The sequence below is a fragment of the Telopea speciosissima genome, chromosome 6, assembly GCF_018873765.1.
Source record: "Telopea speciosissima isolate NSW1024214 ecotype Mountain lineage chromosome 6, Tspe_v1, whole genome shotgun sequence".
Lineage (NCBI taxonomy): Eukaryota > Viridiplantae > Streptophyta > Magnoliopsida > Proteales > Proteaceae > Telopea > Telopea speciosissima.
This window is the reverse complement of record NC_057921.1, coordinates 1,280,002-1,307,924: the sequence shown is the minus strand read 5'-3', so window position 1 is coordinate 1,307,924 and position 27,923 is coordinate 1,280,002. Positions and strand designations below refer to the sequence as shown.

General features: G+C 43.2%; 1 protein-coding gene across 1 annotated transcript in view; it reads right to left on the bottom strand.

Annotated features, from left to right (window-relative positions):
• The window catches only part of LOC122664900 (protein TRI1-like), a 49,680-nt gene extending 23,048 nt beyond the window's left edge, over positions 1-26,632 (bottom strand). The window contains exon 1 of the mRNA XM_043860926.1: positions 26,387-26,632. Within this exon, the coding sequence (XP_043716861.1) occupies positions 26,387-26,632 (246 nt within the window). The remainder of the gene's footprint in view (positions 1-26,386) is intronic.
• Between the last annotated feature and the right edge of the window lie 1,291 nt (positions 26,633-27,923).

Here is a 27,923-nt window from a genome sequence, read left to right as displayed (position 1 = left end):
TGTTTTATTTTTTATTTTCTCTTTTTTTAATGTTTTAATAGATGTATACTCAAGCCATGTTTTATTTTTTCTCTATTGTTTCTCAAGTTTTAAGAAGAAAATTCAGAAATCGAAGAAGAAATCGAAGAGGGAAAGAAGAAATCGAAAGAAATTGAATAGGGAAAGAAGAAATCGAAGAAGAAATCGAAGAGGGAAAGAAGAAATCGAAAGAAATCGAAGACGGAAAGAAGAAATCGAAGAGGGAAGAAGAAATCAAAGACAGGAAGAAGAAATCGAAGAGGGAAAGAGAGACAGGAAGAAGAAATCAAAGAGGGACGCCATGGCGTAGGTCGCCATGCAACCTTGTCCAGCGCCAGGACGCCATGGCGACGCCATGACAACTCTGCATGTAACCATGCAATGTCAACCCTAGGCTACCTGGCTGGCCTCTGCTCTCTCTGCTCCCTCTGTTGGCTACTTTCCCTTACCTTTTGCTTTCCTTTCGCACGTTGTCTTTCACGATCCGCCATAATAATACTTGTTTACTGCAATGTAAGTAAAACAAATGATTAAAAACTTAATGTAGAAGTACTTCAATTGAGACTTAGAGAGTTGTAAAACAATTGTATAGCTATTTAATATTTTTCTCCTAACCCTTATATTTTTCTCATATTTAAAAACAATTTTTTATAAATAATTTTCATATAAATATTGACCTAACACAACAAAACCGAAATGATTAAACATAATAAATATCTAATGCACTTCAAAAACATATAGAAATTACTTTTATATTTTTTCATGAATTTTCAAACCAAAACCTAATATTTTTCCTCATTTATTTCCTTTTTAATTTTTAAATATTTTTCTTAATTTTCCAAAAAATAAAAATAATTATTTATGGGTAGAAAAAAAATTTTGACATCGTGAAGCCGTAGATCGGCCATTGGTATCTAACATATATTTAATTGATCCCCATCCAATTTATCTTATCCCTAATTTATAACTATTTTTGTTGTAGGAAAATCAATTTTTTAAATCAGAAAATTAAAAATATAAAATACATATGGAAAAAAAATTTCAACACTGTGAGGTTGTAGATCGGCCTCCGGTGTCTTAACATATATTAATATCATCACCATTTAACAACTCTTGAATGTAGTAATTTCAAAAAAATTAGTTTTCAAGAAAAAGGATTTACCTTAAATAGTGAAAAATCCTCAGAGGATGTGCTTAGATGAGGCTCCGACGTGTTTCCGGCGACAATCCCTCAAAAATGAGGATGAACAATGTTTGGATGATGCTTGGAAGAGCGGAAGAAGAGGAAAGAATGAAGGCTTTGGAGCTCTATGCAGGTCTTGGTCGATATATCGACTAAGACTTGCGAAATTCAGGTTTTAAAACCAGAGTCACGTGAGCCATTTAGTTAAAAGGGAATATTTCGACGATATTTCGTGATATCGCGAAATATCACCGATATCTCACGAAATATCGTTGAAATATTGAATTTTTTCATTTCGACCAACCATATCGTCTCGGTAGGCTCGAGATTTCCAAAATATGCCACTGTATCGGCAATATTTCGTGAAATCTTGAACCATGTTTAGGAGTGTGAGGGCATATCATATATAATTATGAGATTTTTTTTTTGTGAATATATATATATTACCAAGCCCCAGGAGGGGGCTGGAAGAGGAAGAAGGGGGGGAATGAACAAGGGGAAAACAGGGGGGAGGAGTCAAGTCCTCCTTAAACTAGAAGGGGACTATAACAAATTGCTATCCAGACCCCAGGTAACAACAATGTGCCTATTCCTTAGGGTATCCATGAAGGAGCGGCGAGGGATGGTGCTGATCTTAGAAGAAACTTCTAAGGAGATGTCTTTCCAAATCAAGTCGAAAGATCTAGATTTGGAAGTCCATCTCCTAAGATTCCTCTCCATCCAAATATGATGGACAACAGAGCCAAAAACAAGTTTGCCAATACTGTCACATATGGTGCTGCCTTTAAAGGCTTTGGTCAACCAGATGCATTCTCGATCAAATGGAAGGTGCCTTCTGCTTCGGTGCTAGATGGAGGAGAGGGCTTTGTTCCAGTTGGTAGAAGAAAAGGGGCAAGCAAAGAAGAGATGAGTTGTGTCCTCAAAACCGTTCCAGTAAAGGATGCAAGAGGGATGGACAGGGATGTGACGGTGCAGGAGAAAGGCTTGGGTAGGAAGGCAAAGATGAAGCGATCTCCAAGCTATAAGGCTATGACGGGGGATGGATCCTTTGAACCAGATTAGGTTGTGCCAGGGGACGGGGGCGGAAGGGTTACGGACTAGATTCCAAGCTGATCTAGTGGTAAAACAACCAGAGGGGGATGGGAGCCAAATAGCCTTATCCCCAAGGGCAGGAGTGGATATGTTAATGGGGGGGGGAGGGTAGGCCAAATCTGGGATAGGATAGGGGGGAGAGGAGAGGGAGGGGACCAGGAAGCAAGTGATATGATGGGGACAGGGGGGCAGATTTGGGAATGCCCGAAGAGTAGACAGCTCTAGGTCCAAAGACATTGTAAAGGATGCCTAAGGGATGCCAGGGGTCTAGCCAAAGAGAGGTAGAGGAGCCATTGACAATGGCGGTGGAGGTAGCTGTAAGGGCAAGAGGTTGGAGAAGGAGGATCTTGCGCCAAACCCAAGACGCATCAGGTCGAAGAGAAGCAATCCAAATGGAATCATTCTTAAGAAGATGCGAGTAGACCCATTTGTGCCAAATGGAGTCGTGCTTGGAAGAGATTTTCCAAATGAGCTTGAGGATTCCCACAATGTTGGAGTCCTGAATGCAGCAAATGCCGAGGCCTCCTTCTGCCTTCGGAAGACAGACGGCTTTCCAGCTGATTGGGTGCAAGAATTTTGAGGTTTCTTTCCCTTTCCAAAGGAAAGCACAGAAGAGACCCTCAATAGCTTTGATGGTAGCTTTAGGGATAGCGAAGATGCCACACCAGTAAATGTAAGAAGATTGGAGGACCGATCATTCAAGCCTGCCCGCATAGGAGAGAAGTCTGCCTTTCCAGAGCTGAAGGCGCTTGCGGATATTATCAAGCATGGGGGTGCAATGATGGCTGGAAAGCCTGGCAGGGATGAGAGGCAAACCAAGATACTTGAGAGGAAGGGAGCCGAGAGAGAAGCCAGTGAGATGGAGAAGGGTGTCTTTATCAAACTCAGGGATCCCAGCAAGGAAAAGTTTGGATTTAAGGAGGTTGATACGGAGCCCAGAGAGGTCTTCAAAAAGACGGAGGGAGGACATGATGGTAGCTATAGAGGAGGGTGAAGCCTTGGAGAAAATCATCAAATCATCTGCGAAGGCTAGGTGGGTAAGGTTGATGTGGTTGCATTTGGGGATGGGGGAGATGAGATGGAGATCAGTTTTGGATTAAAGGCTCCTAGAGAGGACTTCAACGCTAAGGGAGAACAGGAAGGGGGAAAGGGGACATCCTTGGCGGATACCAACCGAAGACTTAAAGTACCCGGCAGGGAGCCATTAACAAGAACAGAGTAGGAGGGGAAGGAGATGCAATCATGAATACAGCGCACAAATGTATTAGGAAAACCCATTTGGGTGAGCACGTTGCAGATGAAGTCCCAACGGATCGAATCAAAAGCTTTGTGCAAATCAATCTTCATGAGAGTAGCAGGGGAGTGGGATTTACGATCAAATCCGTGAACTATCTCAGAGCAGAGGATGATGTTGTCCACGATGCTGCGGCCCGAGATGAAAGCGGATTGATTAGGGCTGACCAGATCAGGGATGACTCGCTTGATCCTGTTAGCAAGGATCTTTGCGATGAATTTGTACAGGAGGTTGCACATCGAGATGGGTCTGAAATCAGACAAGGAAGCACCATCCAGCTTGGGAACATAGTTCAAAATCTCGCGAAATCTCGATTGAGATTTCGAGAATTTTGACCCCCTCGAAACGAAATGACCCCTCGAATCAAAAAAATACTAAATTTTGATCAAAATTCTCGAGATTTCGAGATATTTCGAGATTTTTTCAAAATCTCGCGAGATTTCAAAAATCTTGAGAAAATGCTGTATATAAAATACCATGTTTCGATAGTCTCGGTCGAAATTTCGACCGAGACTGAGAAACAGAGAGCATTTTTCCTCTTTTGCTTGGTTTTTTAAGGTTTTTGCTTATTTCTTCTTCAATCTTCCACTTCCCACTTGAATCCTTGCCGCATCTACGCCGGAATCACTTGGAGAACAAACTTCTTAGCACATCTGTGAAGCCTTTCCACCATTTCAGGTAAAACCATATTCTCAAAATTGATTTTTTTTAGGGAAATGCTTGATCAACATGTTTGTTTGTGATGAAATAAATATATGTTAGACACCGGAAGCCGATCTACGACTTAACGGTGCCAAAAAAAAAATTTGGTATATATATTATTTATTTATTTTTCTACTTCAAAAATTGGATTTATTTACAACAAAAATAAAAAAATAATTATGTATATTGTATGGTGATGAATTAAATATATGTTAGACACCATTGGCCGATCTATGGCCTCATGGTGTCAAAAATATTTTTCTGCCAATAATTAATTATTTTAATTTTCAAAAAATATAAAAATATTTTAAAAATTCAAAAAAATAGCAAAAAATAAGAAAAAATATGAGGTTTTTGTTTTAAAATTACTGAAAAATATAAAAGTAAATTGTACATACTTCTTATTTGTTTCCCATTTACATATCTTTTCGATTTTGTTGTGCTAGGCCAATATTTATTTGAAAAATATTTTTAAAAATTATTTTTAAATATGAGAAAAATATGAGGGTTAGGGAAAAAATACTAAATAGTTATATACTTATATACTTGTGTTAGTGCTCTTAAATCTTAATTCTTAAACATTTAAACTAAAAGAATTGATGTGCTTCAGTGATTAATGAATTGTCTTTTATTCATGCAACAGTAAACTAGTCTGATTATGACGAACCGTGGTAAACGACAGAGCCAGAGGCAAGAGGGGTTGAGGCAACCGGCCCAGACCCAGGGGGAGGGGAGCACACTCAGGCGCACTAGGGGTGACATTGCATGGTTGCATGGCCCTCCAATTGATGGGGATAAAAGAAAATCCCAATGCAACTATTGTCACATGCAATTTTTGGGAGGCGGTGTCACTAGATTCAAACAACATCTAGCTGGGAATTCTCCTGAAGGGGTCGCATGTCATATGGTCCCTGTGGAGGTATCTAGGGCTGTCATTGATTACATGAAGGGAGGGAGTAAGAGGAAGGCTCAGAGGGAGAAGGCAAAAGTAGATCTTGAGGAAGCAGTGAGGTGTACAGCGGGAGGCCAATCAAGCCATCGTGATGATGATGATGATGACAGTGATGATGTCTATGTTCCTGATGATATAGAGACTGAGCAAGAGGCTAGAGATTGGAGACGAGCACAGATGATGAACAGAGCCAGTTATCATGAGGATCAGGAGAGAGTCGAGAGACAGAGAGTAGGTGGTAGTGGAGGAGCTAGTACCTCTAGAGTTGGTGCTAGTAGTAGTGGAGGAGCAGGTACAAGTGGAGGAGATGGGTTGCCTAATCCCTTTAGGAGATCACAGAGTACGAGGGCAGCTCCCCCTCCGCCTCCACCACCACAAGATGACCCAACACTTCACCAAGCACCTGGTATTTATAGAAAGAAAAGCAACAAACAACCAAAAATCAAGGGAGCATGGAAAAATCTGAAGGGGATGGTGAAGGAATCTATAGCTAAGTGGATGTTATACCATACCATCCCATAAACACAAGACAAGGCCCCTTTTATCGACTATGATAGATTCCATTCTTGAGGCTGGCCCAGGGTATAAGGGGCCCACCCCATATGAGATTATGAATGTGTATTTGCCCCAAAGAAGAGAGCTTGAAGACTACATCAATGAAATGAGGGGCTGTGGGAGAACTATGGGGTGACCATAATGTGTGATGGTTGGACTGGTCCTACAAGAAAGTCCATCATCAACTTTATGGTGTATTGTGATGGGAGGACAGTCTTTTTGAAGTCTGTTGATGCATCCAAGGAGAAAAAGGATGCAAAGTATATCTACAAATTGTTGAACGAAGTGGTAGAAGATGTAGGAGTAGGGAACGTTGTCCAAATTGTAACGGACAACGGAAGCAACTACAAGAGTGCCGGTGAGAGGTTGATGCAAAACAATAAGTACCGATTGTTTTGGACTCCATATGCTGCCCATTGTATAGACCTCATGTTGAAGGACATGGGAAAGATCAAATTGGTACAACATGTTATGGAAAAGGCAAGGCAAATGACCAACTTTGTCTACAACCATGGGTTTGTACTAAACCTCTTGAGGGAGAAGTGTGGGGGTGACTTAGTGAGGCCAGGCATAACTAGATTCGCCACCAACTACATTGCACTCAAGAGTATAGAAACCAAGAAGTCTGGACTGAGATCAATGTTTGCTTCTGAAGACTGGTTCAACTTGAATGGGTCCAATACCCATGGTGGTAGGGAAGCACAAGCTACAATTTCATCAAATGACTTTTGGTCTAAGTTGCATAAAGTGGTACAACTTCTGGACCCAGTGGTCAAGGTTTTGCATATAGTTGATTCTGCTATCAAGGGACCAACCATACCACATCTATATGTTGTCATAGACTTGATGAATGAAGGTGTTTACAATGCAAATCCATGAGGTAGCAAACACTTTCTCAAAATTATCAAGGAGCGCTGGGAAAATCAACTTATACATCCACTGCATAAGGCTGGTGAGTGTACACTCTTTATTTTTTATGCAATTACATCTTTTAAAGTTAATTTGAAGGATATATTACTAACTAGTCAATATGTAATGTCAATTTCAGCATATTATTTGAACCCCAAGTACCAATACAGTCATAGGCTTAGGTTGAATAATAGTCTTATTGACGCAGTCAAAGAAGTAGTTGCCAAGTTGGAGCCGAATAGTAAATTACAGGCGATATGCAACAATGAGGTGAGTCTTATAAGTTATAATTCATTTGGAATTACTCAATTCAATACTAAATAGTAATGAGTCATTACTAATTTTAAATATTTTGCAAATGAATATAGTTGAAGACTTTTAGGGATGCATTGGGAAGTTTTGGAACCGAAGCTGCACAGCAAGGTCGGACACGCGGTGATGCCGGTACTCATTAGTCATTACTCAATTCAATATCTTATTCTTTTGAAATGAAGGTGACATGTTTCTTTTGTTGTAATACAGCTGAATGGTGGGTGTTGTATGGGGGTTCGGCAAACAATTTAAGAAAAATAGCAATCAAGGTTCTCTCCCAGACATGTTCAGCATCTGGCTGTGAACGGAATTGGAGTACATTTTCTCTCATCCACTCCAAGAGGAGAAATAGATTGGGTTCTGAACGTCTCTCTGACTTGGTGTATGTGCATTATAATTTGAGGTTAAAGATGCAACACATACGCATGGGACAAGAGGGTATCAGGGAAAATATCGATCTCGCCGACATTTTCCAGGTGGAGTCAGATGATGAAGATCCTATTGTTGATTGGGTGAGGGATAGAGGTGAGCCAGTGTTAGATCAGCCTGGAGGTAGACCTGACCCCATGATAGTTGAAGACACAGAAGCTGATGTGGATGACTTCATGGCTACAGAAGGTGAGGTACATGCACGGGACGCGTCACCCATACCGTTCCAGTCTACTGGTGGTGTTGATGAGGAGGATGAAGATTGGTCTATGTCATCTGGTGGAGATGGTGGTGGTGGTCCTGGTGGAGATGGTGATGATGGAGGTGATGATGAAGGTAATGATGGACGTGATGATGATGGTGATGGTGGTCAAGCATATGAGGGAACTCAAGTCCCGTTTGTGGTACAAGAGTAGTAAGAGGCAATCCGTGCCCCCACCGGCCCCACACCAGCCACACGGCCCACATCGTCCACCTCGACCTACTCGAGAAAGCAGCGTGGCCAGTCCCGTCCTGGTGGTCGTGGTAGTGGTACTAGTAGGCAGGCTGAGCTTATGGACATTGATGCCCTATCTGGCTCTGTTGGTGGACTGAGTATTGGCGATAGAGATAGTAGATCGAGTGGGCATTTTCGTGCCCCATCTTTTCATGTAGACAGCAGTCCATCTCCAGCACAATCAGAGCATGGTTCATCTCATTCACATCCATGTGGCGAAGGGCATTCTGGGCAGTACCCTTAGGGGCAACAGCCTATATCTTTTCCATCCATTCCCAGTTTTGAGTATGACTCCCACTCACAAGGATATAGTGGATCGTCTTTTGTGGATGACTTCTTTTCCTACACTGGCTACCCAACCCACCAGCCACAGCCGTACAACCCGTACATGCTCCCAGAGCCATCATATGACTCATATCATAGTGGATCAGTGGGTAGTACTTCTTCACAGTTTGGTGACCTATATCCTAAGATAGGTTACCTTTAGCATGTTGATGATGCAGTTTACATGGCCACTGTGGATGACTACACTCGCTTCTTCTCCCAGACTATGACGTGGCATGCATTTGTCCTACAGTCGGAGAGCAATACACGTCGGCTCTAGCGGACCATGAGTGGGGTTGATCCTGGACGGCGGAGTAGTTATTACTAGCAAATTTGTAAACATTTGAGACGAATGATGACTAGTTGACTACTTGACTTGTAGCCTTGTAGGGGACAATTGGGGATATTGACATATTGTGATTTGGAATGTTTGATATCATCTTCTTAAATCTTAACTCTTAAGTTGTTATTTGTTAACTTTTTATTGACTTGATGTCTTATATACTTAATATTATGATTTATGACTTAACTTATGAGTCATTATGTTTCCAACTTAGTTCCAAGTCAATTTACTTGTTTAATGTACAATGTGTATGGGTAAATGTGTAATTAACTAAGTTATACATTAGGGTTCAACCGTACGTTGTCAATCAATGGTGCACATCCAAAACACCATTTTGGGTGACTATTTTTGCAATTTGAACATTTAAATGAGTTTATATAGCCTAAAATAGGGTTTCCATGAAGTTTCAGGCCTTAACTTGGCCTAAAACCCACCGAAATGACCTATCGAAACATACCAGAAAAAATACAATATTTCGACCGAAATATCCAAAATTTTGAAAATTTTGGATATTTCGGTCAGCTCGAAATACCGAAACGAAATGAGTTCTCGAACTATGCTTGGGAATGAGACAGAGGAAGGTTTGATTGATCTGGGCAAGTTGGCTGGGTTTGAAGAAAAAACTACGGATGGCTTTGAAGAGCTCTCCTTTGATAGAATCCCAACAACTGAGAAAGAAGCCTATACTAAAGCCATCAGGGCCAGGGGCTTTGTTGGCTTTATGGGAGAGAATGGCCATGGAGATTTCATCATCCGAGGGTATAGACAAAAGGAAATCAGAGAGAGAAGGGGGGACAGGTGGAGACAGGGTGGAGAGGGGGATTGAAGAGAGAAGAGACGAAGGAGGCAGCTTCGGCTTTGATCCCAGAGACAGAGGAAATAGGGGTCCCATCAGAAGAGATGAGATGGGTGATGGAGTTGGAACTAAGTCTGGCTCGCAAGGAGCGGTAGAAAAAGGCTGAGTTCGAGTCTCCCAGCTCGAGCCACTTGATTCTGGATTTTTGGCACAGGAAGCTTTCTTCGAGGAGGGAGAGGGAAGAGAGCTCCTTGGAGAGCTTTTTCTCTTCCAAGGCAAGATCTTAGAGGGAGGGATCTTGTTGGAGAGAGGATTGGACACGGGCTAAATCTGATCGGCAGGAGGAGAGGCGAGAGGGAATGTTGCCAAAGGTTGAGAGATTCCAATCCTTGAGGGCCACTTTGGTGCGTCGAAGGTTGCAGACGAAGGCGAGGAGGGGAAAGGAGGGGTAATGTACGGGTGGATGCCAGGCAAGGAGAACGGTGGTTTGGAAGTCGGCATGGGAGGTCTACATGTCAAAGAATTTGAATGGCTTAGGGCCAAAGGAAGAGTAGGGTCGGATAAACCCTGAGGGTGGAAGACAGCATGGGAATAAGGAAAGGTGGAGAGCCAGGAGTCATTAATGAGGAGACGGTCAAGTTTACAAGCAACCCGATCAGCGCCAATCCTTCTGTTGTGCCAGGTGAGAGGAGACCCTGACCATCGAAGGTCGTCAAGATAGAGATCTTCGATGCAGTCATTGAAGGAGTTGACTGAGGGGAGGTCTATGGGGCGGCCTCCAAATTTTTCAGATTGGAATCTAACCACATTGAAATCACCGCCCACACCCCAAGGGAGGGAATTAATCCCAGATTTGAGGTAAGAGAGGTCATTCCAAAGGGCTTGACGATCAGCAGCCAAATTGTGAGCATAGACCACAGAGAGGAAGAAGGAAGAGAGGGAGTTTGGGAAGGAGAGGTGGAGGTGCAAAACTTGGGAGGAGTGAGAAATGGAAATGTGGATTTTGGAGGGATTCCAGAGGATCCAGATGCGTCCATTAGGTGAATGGTTGTAATTAGAAAGCATGGACCAAGATGGAGCTATAGAAGCAGCAATGCGAGAGGAATTTTTTTGGAGGACTTGGGTCTCCAAAAGGGCGCAAAAGGATGAGTGAGAGGAGTTGATGAAGGATCGAATTTCGTGGTGCTTGGCTAGGGAGTTAAGACCCCTAACGTTCCAAATGAATCCAGCGGACATGACTAAAGGGTAGGGGGTAGGCAGGACTTAGGGGGGACACTCTGGTATCGTCTGCTGGAGTAGACAATAGCCGGGTTGCGAACATAAGGGTGCCAAGGGGGGAGGGTCTAAGGGGGGCAAACATTGGGTAAAGGCAAAGGAACCGAGATGTCAAGAGGAGCAAGAGGGGGGTCCTCAGGAGGGATGGGGAAGAGGGAATCAGAAGTGGAACGGGTAAGGAGAGGCCGGGTAGGTGAAGCAGGGAGATGGGCTCGGAGGAGATGAGCTGGGGGTAATGATGGGAAGGTTGTAAGCAAAAAAGGAGTTGAAGGGGGGAGGTGGGTTCGGTTGAGAAGGGAAGGAAGCACGAAGGTTGGAGTGGGCGGGCTTAAGAGGAGTGGTTTTAGTGGATTTTAAATGGGCTTTGGGAAAGGTGGCTTTGGACGATTGAATGGGCTTAAGGGAAGTGGGTTTGGTGGAGGTTTTAAGGACTTTGGAGAAGGTGGATTTAGTGGATTGGGTGGGCTTTAGAGGGTTGGGACAGGGAGAGATATTAGTAGAGGTAAAAGGGGCTTTGGGGCTGGTGGGCCTAGGAGAAGGGGTGGAGGGTAGTTGGACTTGAGCTGGGATGGGCCTGAAGGGTGTTAGAGGAGAAAGTAACGTTTTAGTGGGCTTAGAAACTGATGGGCCAATAAGAAAGGGGGAAGAGGGTTTAAGATGAGAAGGGGAGGGATAGCTGGAACTGGAGTTAAGAGGACACATGGCAACGGAAGAGGAGGTGGGGTCAGGGGGTTTAAAAGAAGGGGGATTAGGAAGTAAGGGGGTAATTGGGAATAAGGAAAAGGTGGAAGAGGTGGGGATCTACTAAAAGGGGAAAGGGGTTGTCGGGCGGTTAGGCAAACCTATCGAGAGCGCTGGAGGCAGGCATCCATCTTCAGAGAAGGCATCATTGACCATATCTTTAAGGGCAGAGCCATCGTCAGCAGCAGAGGAAGCTAGAAGAGGCAAGTCGTGGTTCAAATGTTTTGAGATGGAGACAGATCTTGACGGAGATCTTCCACGATCAACAGAAAAGTCCTCGTGGTCCAGGGAGGTCGTGGTAGGCTAGCGAGACATCAAAGAGGAAATCACGACAGCCGAGGAGCTAGCAACGGTTGGTGACGAGCTTGTCTTGGCCAAACCAGCGAGTTTGTAGGCCAGCATAGAGGGCAGGGGAGCAGACTGCAAAGGGTCACTGTCTCGAGACGTTGCGCAGATCGTCACAGAGGTCAAGAGCTCAGTAGCAGGTCCCATAGACGTCTGGGCTTCAGAGCGATGAAGCTTTTTACGCCGGCGGGAGGAATTGCAGCGGCGTGAGGTTGATCTTCCCCGGGAAGAAATGTCATCTGGAATAGGGTGCTGCGGAATAGCGAGATCATCAAAAATTTGCGAGGCTGTTGTTGGAGCATCTGGTGCAGATTCTTTAGTCGAAACTGGGGATGGGGGGGCAGCTTCAGTCTGAGCAGATATATCAGGCGTATCGTCAGTTGGAGCTAGAGCTGCAAGGGCTTTCCCTGAGCAGGCCAAGGAATGGTGTCCAAAGACTTTACAATGGATACAGTGAGGTGGCAACCAATCATACTTCACAGGCTGTTCGAAGCTGAAACCATCGTCCTCCATGAAAAAGAATACTGTTATAATATGGGTTCAGGGGTAGAATAGTCGTAAGGGTATTCCTATCTTTGTACTCATTCCAGAATGTTCTTCTCTTTATTAAAGATGGTTGTAGTCACTCTGACTCAAGCCAGTATTCACGGAATTCCACATGGTATCAGAGCCAAAAATATTTCAAGAATATGGGAATTAAAAATTTTTCCTTTTTTTCTTTTTTTTCCCTTTCCTCTTCTCCTTCACGATTCCAACCTAAGGCCAGCCACCACCTCCAGCCTCCTCCACCCTCTGCCACCACCCCCAACCCTCCTCTCCCTTCCGCCAACCCCCACAGGGTCTCTCAACCTCTTCCGCCACCACCCGCAGGATCTCAAACCCTCTTCCGCCACCACCGCCAGTCCCGCAGACCTCCCTCCCCCTTCAGCAACCACTGCCAGCCACTGCAGGGCCTCCCACCCTTTTCCGCCACCACCGCCAGCCCCCACAACCTCTCGCCCTTCCTTTTTTTCTTGTGGGAGGCTCTCTCTTCCCTTGCCGTTACTTTTTTCCCACCCTTGGTGGTGAGTTGACTCCCACCGAGGGTCCTTTTTTCCCTCCTTATGATCTTTTTTTTTTTTAAGGCCTTGTCTTTGGATTCTGCAATTTTTTTTTTTCCAGCCAACATGCCTGATGCTTCAGAGATCACTTCTGCCTCTTCTGGTTTTGATGGTTCATCGCACCGTGACTTTATTCCGTTTCCGGTGAACACCATTAAGTTAAATGGCAGCAATTATCTTATGTGGTCTCGATCATGTTTGTTTGTTATTGGTTCCCGTGGCCTGTCTGGCTATATCACGGGTACCACGATCAGGCCTACCGAGATTGGTTTTGCACAGGAGCGCTGGATGAATTTTAATTTCTTGGTCATATCATATCTGGTTAATTCCATAGACCAAGAAATTGTTGGGCGATACCTTCTTCTTGATTCGGCTGTAAAAATATGGAAGACAGCCAAAGATACATATTCCCAAGTTGGGAACGCTGCCCAGTGCTATGAACTACGTCAAAAAACCCACTCTACAAAATAGCTGGAGTTGATACTTTCTCAATATTACAATACCATGTGTACGATGTGGCAATAGTTGGATTTTCTGGGCATCTTCACTGCAACCACTGATGTTGACACCACGGCCTACCGGAAGTGGGAGGATGGTTTACGCGTCTTTGATTTCTTGGCCGGCCTGAATATTGAGTTTGAACATATCCAGTCGAATATTTTAAATCGCGAACCTCTCCCAACTCTTGAAGTCCTATACGATTCTTTCAGCTGAGAACAGTCGACGTACCGCCATGGTTCACCCTGCTACTCAGGAGCACTCAGCCCTTATTTCTGGTTCACAATCTTCCCGAAGGGAGATCTTCTCGATCTGTCAATACTGATCAGACATCTGGTGATCGCCCTCCCATCAAATGCAATCATTGTGGGAAGGAATGGCATACGAAGGACCGCTGTTAAAAGCTTCATGGTCGCCCAGCAGACACTCACGGGTGTGGGAGGGGTGGTTCTAATCGGTCCAATAGCACCCGTACTCATCAGGCCACTACTGAGGACCAGCCTGATCCTTCTCTGTCACAAGTTATGGTAGATTTGTAAAACTTACAGGATATGGTGACTCGTTTGGACACCTGTTCGGCATTTGTATCTCCTTCCATGGCTGCCTCGACTCTATCTCTGCCTACTACACACAATACATCTTCATCCACAGGTATTTCATTTGGTGGGAATTGCACCTCCGTCATGCCCGATTCTTGGGTAATTAACTCAGGGGCAACCGACCATATGACCGGCTCCTCCTCCTTTTATTCCACATATTTTCCTGTATTTGGCCAGAGTAAGGTTCGTGTTGCTGATGGATCTCTTTCTCCTATCTCGGGAAAGGGATCTGTGCAGTGTCCTTCTTCTCTTACCCTTTCATCTGTGTTACATGTTCCGAAGTTCACTACTAATTTGCTTTCCATTAGTTGCATAACTAGGGATTTAAACTACAAGGTAACATTTTTTCCAACCCATTGTTTATTTCAGGACTTGGCAACGGACAGTACGATTGCATGTGGTAAGGTGGTTGGTGGTCTGTACGTGCTTGATGGTTCACGGGCAGCTTTGACATTATTAAAAGACAGAAATAGGAGAATACTTGAATGATCGATGAGATCAGTCAAGCCCTTTATTTATAGAATGAAACAATACAACCAAAAGTCCAAAATAGCCCTAGTCATAGCCGACATACGATTAGGAATAAAAAATACATCAAAACAGAATAACAAATATAAAATAAAGTAGAAAAAGACCAGAATACCCCCACAGTTGGTATTCTGGTATATCTTAATACCCCCCCTCAAGTTGGAGCAAAGATATCAAGCATGCCCAACTTGACTAGGCTAGGATGAAAGACCCGTCCAGGCAGTCCCTTGGTGAACATATCAGCAAGCTGATCAACAGACTTCACATAAGGAACACAAATAAGGCCTTCCTCTATCTTTTCCATGATGAATTGTCGATCCACCTCAACATGCTTCGTGCGATCATGCTGTACCGGATTATGTGCAATACTAATGGCAGCCTTGTTATCGCAATACAGCATCATAGGAAGGCGAATAGCAACGCCAAGATCTTGTAGCAAACCTTTTAACTAGAGTAGCTCACAAGTACCTTGTGCCATAGCACGAAATTCTGCCTCAACACTAGAACGGGCCACCACATTTTGCTTCTTGCTACGCCAGGTGACAAGATTACCACCCACAAAAGAACAGTAACCAGAAATAGACTCACGGTCTGGGGAGCTAAGAGAATTCCTTTCCCAGGAGTGGACTTCAAGTAGTGAAGAATCCGAAGAACAGCCTCCATATGTGAAATGTAGGGATCATGCATAAACTGACTGACAAGACTAACAGCAACAGCAATATCGGGACGAGTATGAGAGAGATAAATCAACTTTCCCACTAGTCTTTGATATCGCCCTTTATCAACTGGATCACCCTCCTTTTCCTTGAGACGAGCATTTGCATCCATAGGAGTATCCAAGGACTCGCATCCTAACAAACCAGTCTCGATCCAAGAGGTCTAGGACATACTTTCGTTGGGAAAGAAAGATGCCTTTTGAAGATCCGCAACTTCAATCCCAAGAAAATACCTTAGTTTTCCTAGATCCTTAATTTCAAACTCTTGGCCAAGAAATGTCTTCAACCTGCTGATCTCAACACTATCATTGCTAGTGACCACAATATCATCAACGTAGACTATGAAGATAGTGAGTTTTTCGCCTACTCTCTTGATAAAGAGAGTGTGATCTGCATTACTTTGCTTGTAGCCTACAGAAACCATTGCTTTGTGAAAATGGCCAAACCATGCTCGGGGGGACTGTTTCAACCCATAGAGAGCATGTTTCAATCTGCATACCTTTCCTCGATTGCTGTCATAAGAAAACCCTAGTGAAATGTCCATGTAAACCTCTTCATTAAGTTCCCCATTGAGGAAGGCATTCTTCACATCAAGCTGTTGTAGGTCCCATCCAAGATTAACTACACAAGATAATAGTACTCGGACAGTATTCAGCTTAGCGACAGGAGCAAAGGTCTCCTGGTAATCTATCTCATATGTCTGAGTAAATCCTTTGGCCATGAGGCGTGCCTTATACCTATCCACAGTTCCATCCACCTTCTGTTTCATTATAAACACCCACTTGCATCCAACAGTTCGCTTCCCTAGTGGAAGAGTCATAAGCTCCCATGTATTATTTTTTTTCAAGGCGTCCATTTCCTCCATCATTGTAGCCTTCCACTTTCCATCTGTAAGAGCTTCCTGCCAATTTTGAGGACTACAAACAGAAGAAAGCAAGAAAACAAATGAACGAAAGGATGGAGACAAAGAATCATAAGAAACAACATGAGATAAAGGGTGTTGAGTGCAAGTTCTCACACCTTTGCAAACAGCAATGGGGAGATCCAAAGAAGAAGTATTACTAGGTGGAGAAGTAGGTTCAGGATCTGGAGTTGGCAATTGGACGGGAACAGGTGTCACAGTAGATTGAAGCTCCCTAGTTCTGGTCCTATTCCTTGAAAAAACCTTCAAATTTGTCGCATCAATCCTCCGCTGAAATTCACCAATGGTTCTCTGGACTAGGGTGACCTCCCCTTGAGCAGGAATTGTGGAAACCTCCCCCTGTGCAGGAACATCTCCCCCTGAAGGAGAATGGGGAACCTCCCCCTATGCAGGAACATCTCCCCCTGAAGGAGAATGGGGAACCTCCCCCCGTGTAGGAATATCTCCCCCTGACATAGAGGGAAGGGTAGGGGTAGGCATACTCAGAACAGCAGGGACAGTCGGTTGAACATCAGGGACAGCAGGAGTAGACTCCTCATAAACATGCCTAAGAGGGGGGTCTATGGTCATCACATCTTCACTAGAACTCTCACCTTGAAGAGGTGGGGACGAATAATAGGAGAGAGGTTCGTGAAAGATAACATCCATACTGACCATGGTACGACGTGCAGGAGGATAATAACATTTGTACCCTTTTTGGGTGGCAGAGTAACCTAAAAAAATGCAGCGGAGACTACGTGGCTCAAGTTTGCCAGGAGATCTAGTATCCCTAGCATAACAGACACACCCAAACACCTTAGGGGGAACAATATAAAAGGAAGAGCCATGTAAAATCTCAATAGGGGACTTGGACACAAGAACCCGAGTCAGCAGCCTATTAATCAAATAGGCTGCAGTAAGGACAGCATCCCCCCAATAAAATGATGGAACATGATGGGCAAACATTAGGGCCCGAGCCACCTCTAAGAGATGGCGATTTTCCCTCTCAACCACACCATTTTGGGCTAGAGTATCAACACAACTGGTTTGGTGTAAAATGCCATGGGCAGAAAGGTATTTTTGGAACTGACCTTCCATATATTCTGTCCCATTGTCACTCCTCAAAATTTTGAGAGAGGCATTAAATTGGGTTTGGATCATTTTATGAAAATGCTGAAAACAGGAGAAGACTTCACTCTTGTTATGCATGAGGTATACCCAAGTGAAATGGGAATGACAGTCAATGAATATAACAAACCATCGTTGGCCATAAAGAGAGACCTTACGACTAGGTCCCTACACATCAGTATGAATTAAGTGAAATAGGGAAGAACTTCTTTTATTAGATATAGGATAAATGGATCGTGTCTGTTTGACCAAGACACAAGGCTCACAGAAAAATTCTTCCTTATTACAATCTTTAAACAAAGTGGGAAACAAAAGAGATAAAGTGCCCAAAGAGGGGTATCCTAACCTAGAATGCCATTGGTGCAATTCAGAAGAAAAAGATGACTCACATAATTGGGAAGGCAAAGCTTGTTGTGGTCCATCATCAAGGAGATACAATCCACTATGCAGCCTACCTGATCCAATTGTCCTCCCCGAGTCCAGTTCCTGAAAGACACAATGAGTAGGAAAAAAAATCACTTTGCAATTCAAATTGTTGGTAATACTACTAATAGAGAGAAGATTAGTAGTAAATCTTGGAATGTGCAAAACAGAGGATAGAGTAAGTGAAGGGGAGCAGCTGATGGACCCCTTGCCTGAAACAGAGGAGAGGGAACCATCAGCCACCCAAACTTTATCTTTGCCAAAAGAAGGGGAATATTTATGAAAAAGGTTAGAAGAACCTGTCATGTGATCAGTGGCACCGGAGTCTATAATCCAGGGAGCGGAGACAACCGATGCACAGTGACCAGCAAAAGGGATACCTGAGCGGGCAAAGTGGGAACCTGATGGTGTGGAGTACTCGGTAGGAACAGATGTAGTGGAAGACCGTAACATACGCCGGAGAGCTTGGAACTCCTCTTGGGAGAAACTATTGTCCGCAGTGGGTGCCGGAGCTACACTTTCAGTGTGATTGGCTTTGTTTTTAGGTTTAGCACGGCCACGTTTAGCCTCAAAATCAGCAGGCTTCCCATGTAATTTCCAACACTGAGCCTTAGTGTGATATAGTTTATTGCAATGTTCACACTTGAGAGGTTCCTTTGGAGGGGCAGTAGCAGTAGAGTCAGATGAGGTGCCTTTAGAACCAGCAGCCTGTAGGGCTGATCTTTCAACAGAAGGACCCAACATCATTGCAGCCCGACGTGTTTCCTCAGTAAGAACATAAGAGAAGGCTTACTCCAATGTAGGGAAAGGCACCCTACCAAGGACTTGCACACGGATGGAATCTTAATCAGCATTAAGACCAGCCAGGAAGTCATAAACACGAAACTTATCCACATAGGCTGAATAAGCAGTAACATCAGCAGCTGTGGTGGGCTGAAAGGGGGCATAGTGATCTAATTGTTGCCACAAACTTTTGAGGACAGCATAGTACTTAGTCACTGGCAACTCCTTTTGGGTAGTAGAATGGAGTGTCTTTCGAATGTCATACAGTTGTGCATCATTCCCCAATTGGCCATAAGTGCCCTTAGCAGCAGCCCATATTTGTGCAGCCGTGTCAAGAAGAAGATACTGGCTAGAAAGCTCTTGTGGCATGGAGTTCAAGACAAAAGACATAACCATAGCATCATTGGCAGCCCATCGGGTCTTAGCAGTGCCCTCTTCAGTAGGTTGTTTGGAGGTGTCACTAAGATGCCCAATGAGTCCCCTACCAACCACAGTCAAGGAGAGAGACCTGGCCCATATGAGGTAATTTGTTCCATCAAGTTTAATAGATGCAGCATAAGGGAGGAATTCTGTCCGCGTCTGAGAATCACCTCCAGAGTTGGCCTTGGTCACATTTGAGTCCCCCATAGTGTAGATAAAATAGTGGCAGCAACACTGAAATAAAAACTTGATAGAGGAATCCCTTTGGCAGCAAACTATAGGAATTAGGAAGGCAGAAACAAGCAGCCCTAAATCCAAAAATCGATAAGCAGGGTTTTAAGGAAAACCCTAGAAGAGAAAATCGATTGGGATTTAGGGCTTCAAAACAGTGATAAAATACTACAGAACCAGCCTTGAAAGTTGATGAAGATGCTTCCAAAAACCAATAGCCCACATAGAGAACAGGGAAAAAACCAGATCGAAAATTGTCAGGAAGGAAATCGATATGGGGAGATGCTTTAATGCTGGGGAAGAAAATCTGAGATGGCAGCTGTCCAAAAAACCTGTAGTGATGGATCCCAAGAGAAAAACCAGCTTCAATTGTAACGGGGAGACTGATCTTCAATAGGGGAGAACTCCAAAAAAAATCGCAGAAGTGTGGGCAGCAGCTATCGAACCAAAAAACCTTTTAAACCATCAATTTTTGAGGTGATACATTAGGGCAGCATCTATCTTACATATCACCTCATTAGATCTGCCCTAATTAGAGAAGAAAAACAAAAAAAAAGTGGAGAAGATCAAGGGGGAGGGGAGGGGAGGGGAAAGGATATCGAGTGGAAAAGGATGAAAAAGAGAACAATGGAAGGAAGGGGGGGCTAGGAACCAAGCTAGATCAGAGAGACCTGCTCTGATACCATATTAGAAGACAGAAATAGGAGAATACTTAAATGATCGATGAGATCAGTCAAGCCCTTTATTTATAGAATGAAACAATACAACCAAAAGTCCAAAATAGCCCTAGTCATAGCCGACATATGACTAGGAATAAAAAATACATCAAAACAGAATAATAAATATAAAATAAAGTAGAAAAAAACCAGAATACCCCCACGGTTGGTATTCTGGTATATCTTAACAGACATCTCAGCCTGCATCTTCTGATTTTGATTCTGCACTTTTTGAATTGAATAATTGGCATCGTCATTTGGGCCATCCTCCGTTCGGTGTTTTGTCGACTTTATCCTAGTTTAGTGAAAAAATGTAATAAACATAATTTTTCTTGTGATGCTTGCACTTTGGCAAAGCAAACTAGAAGCATTTTTTCAATTTCTGATAATAGAAGCTTGCATCCTTTTGGTTTGATACATTCTGATGTGTGGGGCCCTAGCCGTTGTGTCTCTAGCTCTGGATTTTGATGGTTTGTCACTTTTATTGACTGATTCAGCCAGACGATTTGGGTGTATTTGATGCATGGTAAAAGTGACGTTTTCACATGTTTTACTTTATTTCATAAGATGGTCGAGAGTTGAGACACAGTTCGAAGCCAAGGTGAAGATTCTCTGGTCAAATAATGGGAAGGAATATATGGATGGTGCTTTTCGGTCATATTTGGACAGCCGTGGGATCATTCATCAAACCTCTTGTGTTGATACTCCTACTCAAAACAGGGTGGCTGAACGCAAGAACCGACATCTTTTGGAGGTTGCTTGTTCTCTTATGATCACTATGGCTGTTCCTCCCCGTTTTTGGGGTAACGCTGTCCTTACAGCCACATATCTTATCAATCACCTTCCATCCCATGTATTGGATGGTCGTTGCCCATTGGATGTGCTCTGTGGGAAATCGACTTTTGTTGTGTCCCCTAAAGTATTTGGGTGTGTTGTGTTTGCCAAGAATCACCATGTACTCGGCCAGTTTGATCCAAAGGGGTTGTGATGCATATTTCTTGGTTATTCAGTTGATCACATATTGTGTGTTAAGAAGATAGGACAGCAAGTGACAGTGTTGATTGTCTATGTTGATGACATAGAGATCACAAGCAATGATGCACAAGAAATCAAGAAGTTGAAGACTTATTTAGGCACCAAATTAGAACAAAGACTTAAGCAGACTAAGGTACTTCCTAGGGATTGAGGTTGCCTATTCAGCTAAGGGCATATCTCTCTCAAAAGAAATATACCCTTGGATTTATTGAAAGAAACAGGGATGCTTGGGTGTAAACCAACAGATACCCCTCTGGAGCCCAACACACATTTGAAGAGTAAAGAAGGTGACCCAGTGGACAAAGGCAGTTATTAGAGGTTAGTTGGTCGATTGATCTACCTCTCACATACCCGGCTAGATATCACATTTGTTGTAAGCCTTGTCAGCCAATTCATGCATAAAGCAGCATACAGAATTCTCCATTACCTCAAGTCATCTCCGGGGAAAGGAGTCTTGTTCTCTCCACATAGCCATCTCCGGATAGAAGCATACACTGATGCAGATTAGGCTGGCAATACTGATGATAGGAAGTCCACATCTGGGTATTGCACATTTGTTGGAGGAAACCTAACTACTTGGAGAAGCAAGAAAGCAAGCTATTGTAGCTCGATCTAGTGCTAAAGCTGAGTTCCGGGCTATGGCGTAGGGTATATGTGAGCTTCTTTGGCTCAAGGGGCTTCTTCAAGATTTGGGGATGAATGTTGATCTTCTTATGCAGCTCTACTATGACAGCAAGTCCGCAATCAGCATTGCTCATAACCTGGTTCAACATGATCGTACCAAACATGTTGAGATTGACTAGCACTTCATCAAACAGAAGCTAGAACAAGGAATAATTTATGCTGAAGTCGATAGTTATATAGGCAAATAGGTCTTTGTGTCCTTGTGTTATTTCTGTGGTTTACTATTTCAATGTGTAAGGGCAGTTTGGTCCAAGTCCTTATTAATATAAATAATACATTAAGTGACCTGCGAGGGAATATTCTATTCTCCCGCAGGTTTCCTCTTTCTCGAGATTTGCACTCTCTTCTTCTCCTCCTCTTTCTTCTTCTTCCCTCTTCTCTTCTACTTTCTCTAATTTGATTGTCTAACTTCTGGTATTATAACATGGTATCAAAGCAGAATTAATCACATTGGAGTACCCCCCCCCCACAATCCTCTTCTGATTTCCCTTCATCGATTTTTGTTTTGTGGTGTATAGCCACCTCTAGCTGCCTCTTATATGATGTAATTCCACTCCTTGAAGAATTAATGGAGTGATATCTATTGTTAACTACTTGATCTGATGATTGATTGGAGTTCCCCCTCAACTTTTCTTAAAGACTGCTGAGATCAATTCCAAGGTAAAACCTTGACAATTATCGATTTTTTTCTGGGAAGGTTTTGCTTGATGTCCTGTGGTTCCGACCTACCTCTACCTGTTATTTAGTGCTTCTGGAGGTTGTTGTACCCTAGTTTGGATGATGGTGCTGCTGCTTTGAAGATTTTCCTCTCCTTCTCAGAAACCCTGAGATCGATTATGCCTGGTTTATTGTTCTGACTACTTCTATCGGTGTGAGGCTGCTGCTGTCTATTGCCTCTATTTTTGCCGAAGATTAGTCATCTTTTATTATCTGCTGCTGTCTATTACTTCTGTTTTGGCAGCTTCTATTGAGTGGTATTGGTTGCTGCCTCTCTACCTTTATTATTTCTGAATCGATTACTCTGGGTGCTTGTCCCTATCGATTTTTTAAGTTTATACGCTATGGCTGATTCGAAGACCTCCCACGACAATATGAATGTCAGATTACCTCCATAAAACTGAAGGGGGGTTCCAACTACTTATTGTGAGCACAGGGTGTCCAAGTTTACATTATAGCTAAGGACAAGTTTGACTATATTACTTCTCCTCCTCCAGCATCTGACTCTAAGGAGTATAGTACTTGGAAAAGGGAGAATGCTATTATTTTGATTTGGTTGTGGAACTCAATGGAGCCAGATATTGCTGTGAATGTTATGTTCCACACCACGGCAAAGGGAGTCTAGGATGATCTGAAGGAGACATACTCTCAAGAGAAGAGTATGACACGTATCTTCGACCTCTATGAGAAATTATTTCAATTTCAACAGCCAGACAAGTCTCTCCAAGACTATTATAGTACCTTTAAGGGAATGGTCGAAGAACTAAATATGTTCCAGCCCCTCACCACAGACATTGAGAAGTTGAAGGCTCAAAGAAACGAATTTTTTGTGTCTAAATTTTTGGCTGGTTTAAATCCTAGCCTCAAGGCTGTTAAAGGACATCTACTTATCGGTGAATCTGTCCCTACCTTGAATGACACCTTTTCTAGATTGTAGGATATTGCTTCTCCTAGCTCCAAGCCCGACACCAATCCAAAGGAAAATTCTGCTTTCACTACTACTAGAGGCCGTGGTTCAGGGGAACTACGTGGATTTGGTGGTCGTAATTCTGGTGAAGAGCATCTTGATAAAGCAGCCCGGTTATGTTCCTATTATGGGAAGACAAATCACACTGTCGACACATGCTGGTCCAAGCATGGGAAACCCGAATGGACTCAAAACTTGGCCAATCATGCAGCTTCTGAAGATGGTTCTGATTTTGCTACACCTAGCGATTCTAAGGCTGGTTTGATCGTGGGAGATTCTTCTACCAACATTCGTGATGAGATGCAACAAATCATGCGTCGCATCAAGAGTCTGAAATCATCCACTTCCACTTCTAGGGCATCCACCACCGTTGCCACCTTAGCTCATGCAGGTACTCCTGCCGCTCTCCTTTCTACTACCACACCCTGGATCATTGATTCAGGGGCTTCCGATCATATGACTGGCAAGTCATCTGTTTTTCATTCTATCTTTTCTAACTCTCACACCCCTCCTGTTATTGTGGCCAATGGTTCCTCTACTCCTGTTACCGGACATGGTACTGTATCTCTTAATTCTAATATTTCTCTTTCTTTAGTCTTCCATGTTCCTCAATTTCCTTTAAGTCTTCTTTCTGTTAGCCAACTTACTAAAAATCTAAATTGCTCGGTAACCTTCTTTCCCTCTTACTGTGTTTTTCAGTCTAGTGAACAACTGGCCGATGTTCTTACCAAAGGAATCAGTACTAAGTTATTTTTTCCTGTAATTAGCAAGTTGGGCATGTTTGACATGTATGCACTAATTTGTATCTCATTTATTCATTCCAGAGTGTTCTTCTCTTTATTATAAATAAAAATGGTTGTAGTCACTCTGACTCAAGCTAGTATTCACGGAATTCCACAAATACACATCCTTGAAGAAAATGTGGAACACCCCTCCCCTAGAAACCGTCCTCTCTTCCTCTCTTTCTCTTGGTGTTTGATCTTGGAGATAGTCTAGAATTTTGAGAACCCTAGCATGTGGAGAAGTTAGCTTGATCGTGTGGGAACGCAGAGCTGTGCGTGGTGTGTGGAACGACTGCGAAAGGGCTATATTCGATTGGAGGTTTTGCGTTTGTGAAACTCAAGGTAACAATCGATCCCTCATGTTGTTCTTGTTTTGAATGACATCTTGCATCAATAGATTTGATCCTGTATCGCTTCCGCGGATCATTCATTGGTTATTAACAATACCCTGTTCTGCTTAACATGATTTGCAGCCCAGGTGTTGGCATGGATCTCTACTACCTCTCTTCAGAACAGTGTGAGATTGTAAGGAAACATCCCTGCCATAGAAACGATTCACCCCACAGTCTCTAGTTGATCTTGCTCGATATTTTGACAGTTCTCACCAGAAATCAGATCTGATTCTGTTTTACCGCCAAGCTGTTGCAGGTTCCCCAATTGATCTCCCAGCTTGCTGTTTGTAAGATCTAGATCTATCACCTGGTTTTAATAGTGCCTAGGATTGCGACTCTACATCTGAAATTTCAGGCCAAATAGAGGCCTGTCATGGAAGTTCTCTTGATATGAGTTGTTCTTCTTTCCACAGGGTGCTTGTTCGTGACTGAAGGTTCTACGGCCTGCTGCCCATAGCAGCCATAGCAGAGCACTAATGAGGCCCGGCGCAATGACCGCCTTACCCCTACTCAGGCAAGGGACTCGGGCAGGGGTAAGGCGGTCATTGCACCGCGCCTCATTAGTGCACTGCTATGGCTGCTACGGGCAGGCAGGCCGTAGATGATCTGGATTCTGATTCTTAATCCTTTTACTTTATGCTTTAGTTTCCCATTATGCCCCCTCCTTTATCTCTTATTCCACCATGTCCCTTAGTTAACTTTTACTACCTGCTTTACCCTTGTTAAATAAATCTTAAATACCATTATTTACCAACCCAAGAGCCCTTGAAGATTCTGATTATTTACAACATTGCCACTTGCCCTTACAATTACAACATATTTACTGTATCGTCATTCCTCTCAATTGTGGAACTATAATTTGTTTGGATGGGCCCCTAAGCAACCCAATAAGGGTTATTTGAATCCGGGTTTGCATCAATAGAGTGATTAATAAATAGTTAGCTTTTCACTTAAGTTGCGGTACCTAGTGATAAATAATGGGTGGACTACAACAACCCTAGCTGGATCACCTATAGGATCCCACGACTTGTCTTGTGGGATCCACTCAGATTAGAGTTTTCCTATTCTATATAAGGAGGCTAAGAGGAGGAGAGAAATAAGTCTCATACGAATTCTAAAATCAGATTTTTGAATTCTCTCCACTCTCCCTCTCCTACTTGGGGTTTTGAACCCTAACCTCTATCGGTGAAGAAGGGAGTTCCCGAAGTTGTGTGGAGACACCTGCACAAATGCTTAGACCCTTCGGAGGTATTGCATTTGTAGCACAATAGAGGTAATTCTAAACCTACTTTTGGTTTATGGCAAATACTCCAATGCATGCAAAAATGTGTTCCCAACGGCCAAATTTGATTTGGCATTCCGCATTTCCCCAACATATAAAACCTACAAAACTAGGAAACCATATCAGGTTCACCAGGAATGGATAGATTACAGGCAACACACCATTTTCGAAGCCATAGAAGAATTTTAGAGCAGAGATTTCGAAAGAGATTTTATAATAGAATATAGAAAGCACGTCTAGACTACATGAGGACTCATCAGAGTCAGATGGTCGTGCTCTTCATCACCATGCAACCTGCTTTTTCTGTATACATTCAAAAACGGTTACAGAAATCGAGCTCCCCGCTTTAAAAGGGACCTAAATAAAACCCTAGAATTGGTTACCTCTCATTGTAAACCAAAAGGAAAACATAAGAGGAATCAAAGTAAATGAATAATATGTCATCAGATCCAAACCAGCCTTGCTAGGCACATAAACAACGAAGTAGTACTTTCATTTCCCCGATTTTCATGCGGATGACCACCGCAGCTAGCATTGAATCGGAGAATTAGTGAGCATGAGCAGAACACAACAGCTCAACAAAAACAGATCATCTAATAAACCATCCAAGTTACAAACAAGCAAAGGAAATTAAAAACTACACTAGAAACCCCATGTAGGGACTAAAGGTGTCTCCCGAATCACCGAAAAGAAGAAGAATAATAAGAAGAAAGAATACCTGGAGGTTTCTGAGTTTGATGTACTCCCACACTTTCTTGACGGCATCGGTACGAGAAGCCTCGGAGACACCGAGGAACTTGCTCATGGCAGGGGACACGGGTGTGACCTTGAAGATGCCGCCACTGCGAGACGGTGCGCGAGGCTTCGGAGCAGCGACCTCAGAGGAGGTGGCAACTGATGCTCTTGCCGCCTTCGCGGCTGCCATGAGCGCTTGGCAGCCCCTAAAAACCGTAGATGATGACATATCTCTTTCTTTTCACCTTATGTTTGTTTTTTCTTTTCCAGCCAACACTATGTGTTCTTCTTCCTTCCCGCCCGTGATCACCAACTACGAAATAAAGACAAGACTGAAAAGCGCAAGTTATATGGCACCAGTCTGCTGCACCGCTCGATAACCTTACCAGAAACTGTTTCTGTTTCTGGTGTTTTCTTTATTCTGAGAAACAGAGAAACATCTAAAAAGTGCTTGATAAACAGTGTTCCATAGAAATTGTTCTCTGATAGATAAATCAAAATTTCTACTCCCCAGAAGATTTTTGACAGAACATGTCCAACATGGACATGTTCTACATTGCTCAGCACAAATCTACCAAAAGTGTGCCCGATAAAACTCCTAAAAATCCCCAAAAGAGAACTTCACGAGTCACACACCTCTCATCTCTCTGTTTTCAGTCGAAGCTGTGGGAGAAGATGCAACGGACCTTCAACCTGCAACTCTAGTTTGGAGGTACCGTCGAACTCGTTCTCTATCCCTCTCTTTTTCTTACTTTATCTCTTCCCCTCTCTTTCTCGCTCTCTGTGCACGATATGGTTCACAGAAACCCTAAGAAGTAACAACCACGACTTCTGTGTGCCCACCGGCTTCTCTATTCCTTTCGCTGAACTGCTTGCAGTTCAATTTTAGGTATTTCTTGAACTAACACAGAAAGAGGTTCTCAACAAGCAAAGTTTGAAAAGCCAGCTTCTCTGCTCCCTTCACCGAACTGCTTGAGATCAAAGAGGTTGTTCGTCTTTTTATTTCTGCAATGCCTTTTTTTTTTTTAAATGTCTTCATTTGTTTTGGGTTCGTTTTGATCGTCTTGATTCTCACTTATTCACCATTTAATTTTTTCCGAGCTTTCTTTTTTTTTTTTTTTGGGTTTTCTTTAAATTGGGTTTGTGTTAGAACTGTGAAATTTGGGGGGTTTGGTTCACGGGTCTCCATATCCCCTCACATTGTTTAGTTACTGCTACTTATGGTTCGAGCATCTCAAGAGGTTTCGATGTTACCCTAAAACTTTGGGGTTTTCTCTTCTTCAGTTTATTTTTTATTCTCAAGAATATTCATGGTGGGATTCTTTTAGGAGATGGGCACGGTTTCTCCCCATCACAACCTCTTTGATCTTAAAATAAAGGTTTTCTTGGATCTTTTGATCCTTCACAAGGTTTGCCATGATCCATTGTAACATTGTTGATGTTGTGTCACCTTCTTTGATTTCAAGATCGAATAGTGCATTGATGTAGGCCACGAAATTTTCATCTCGGTTTTCTTGTTT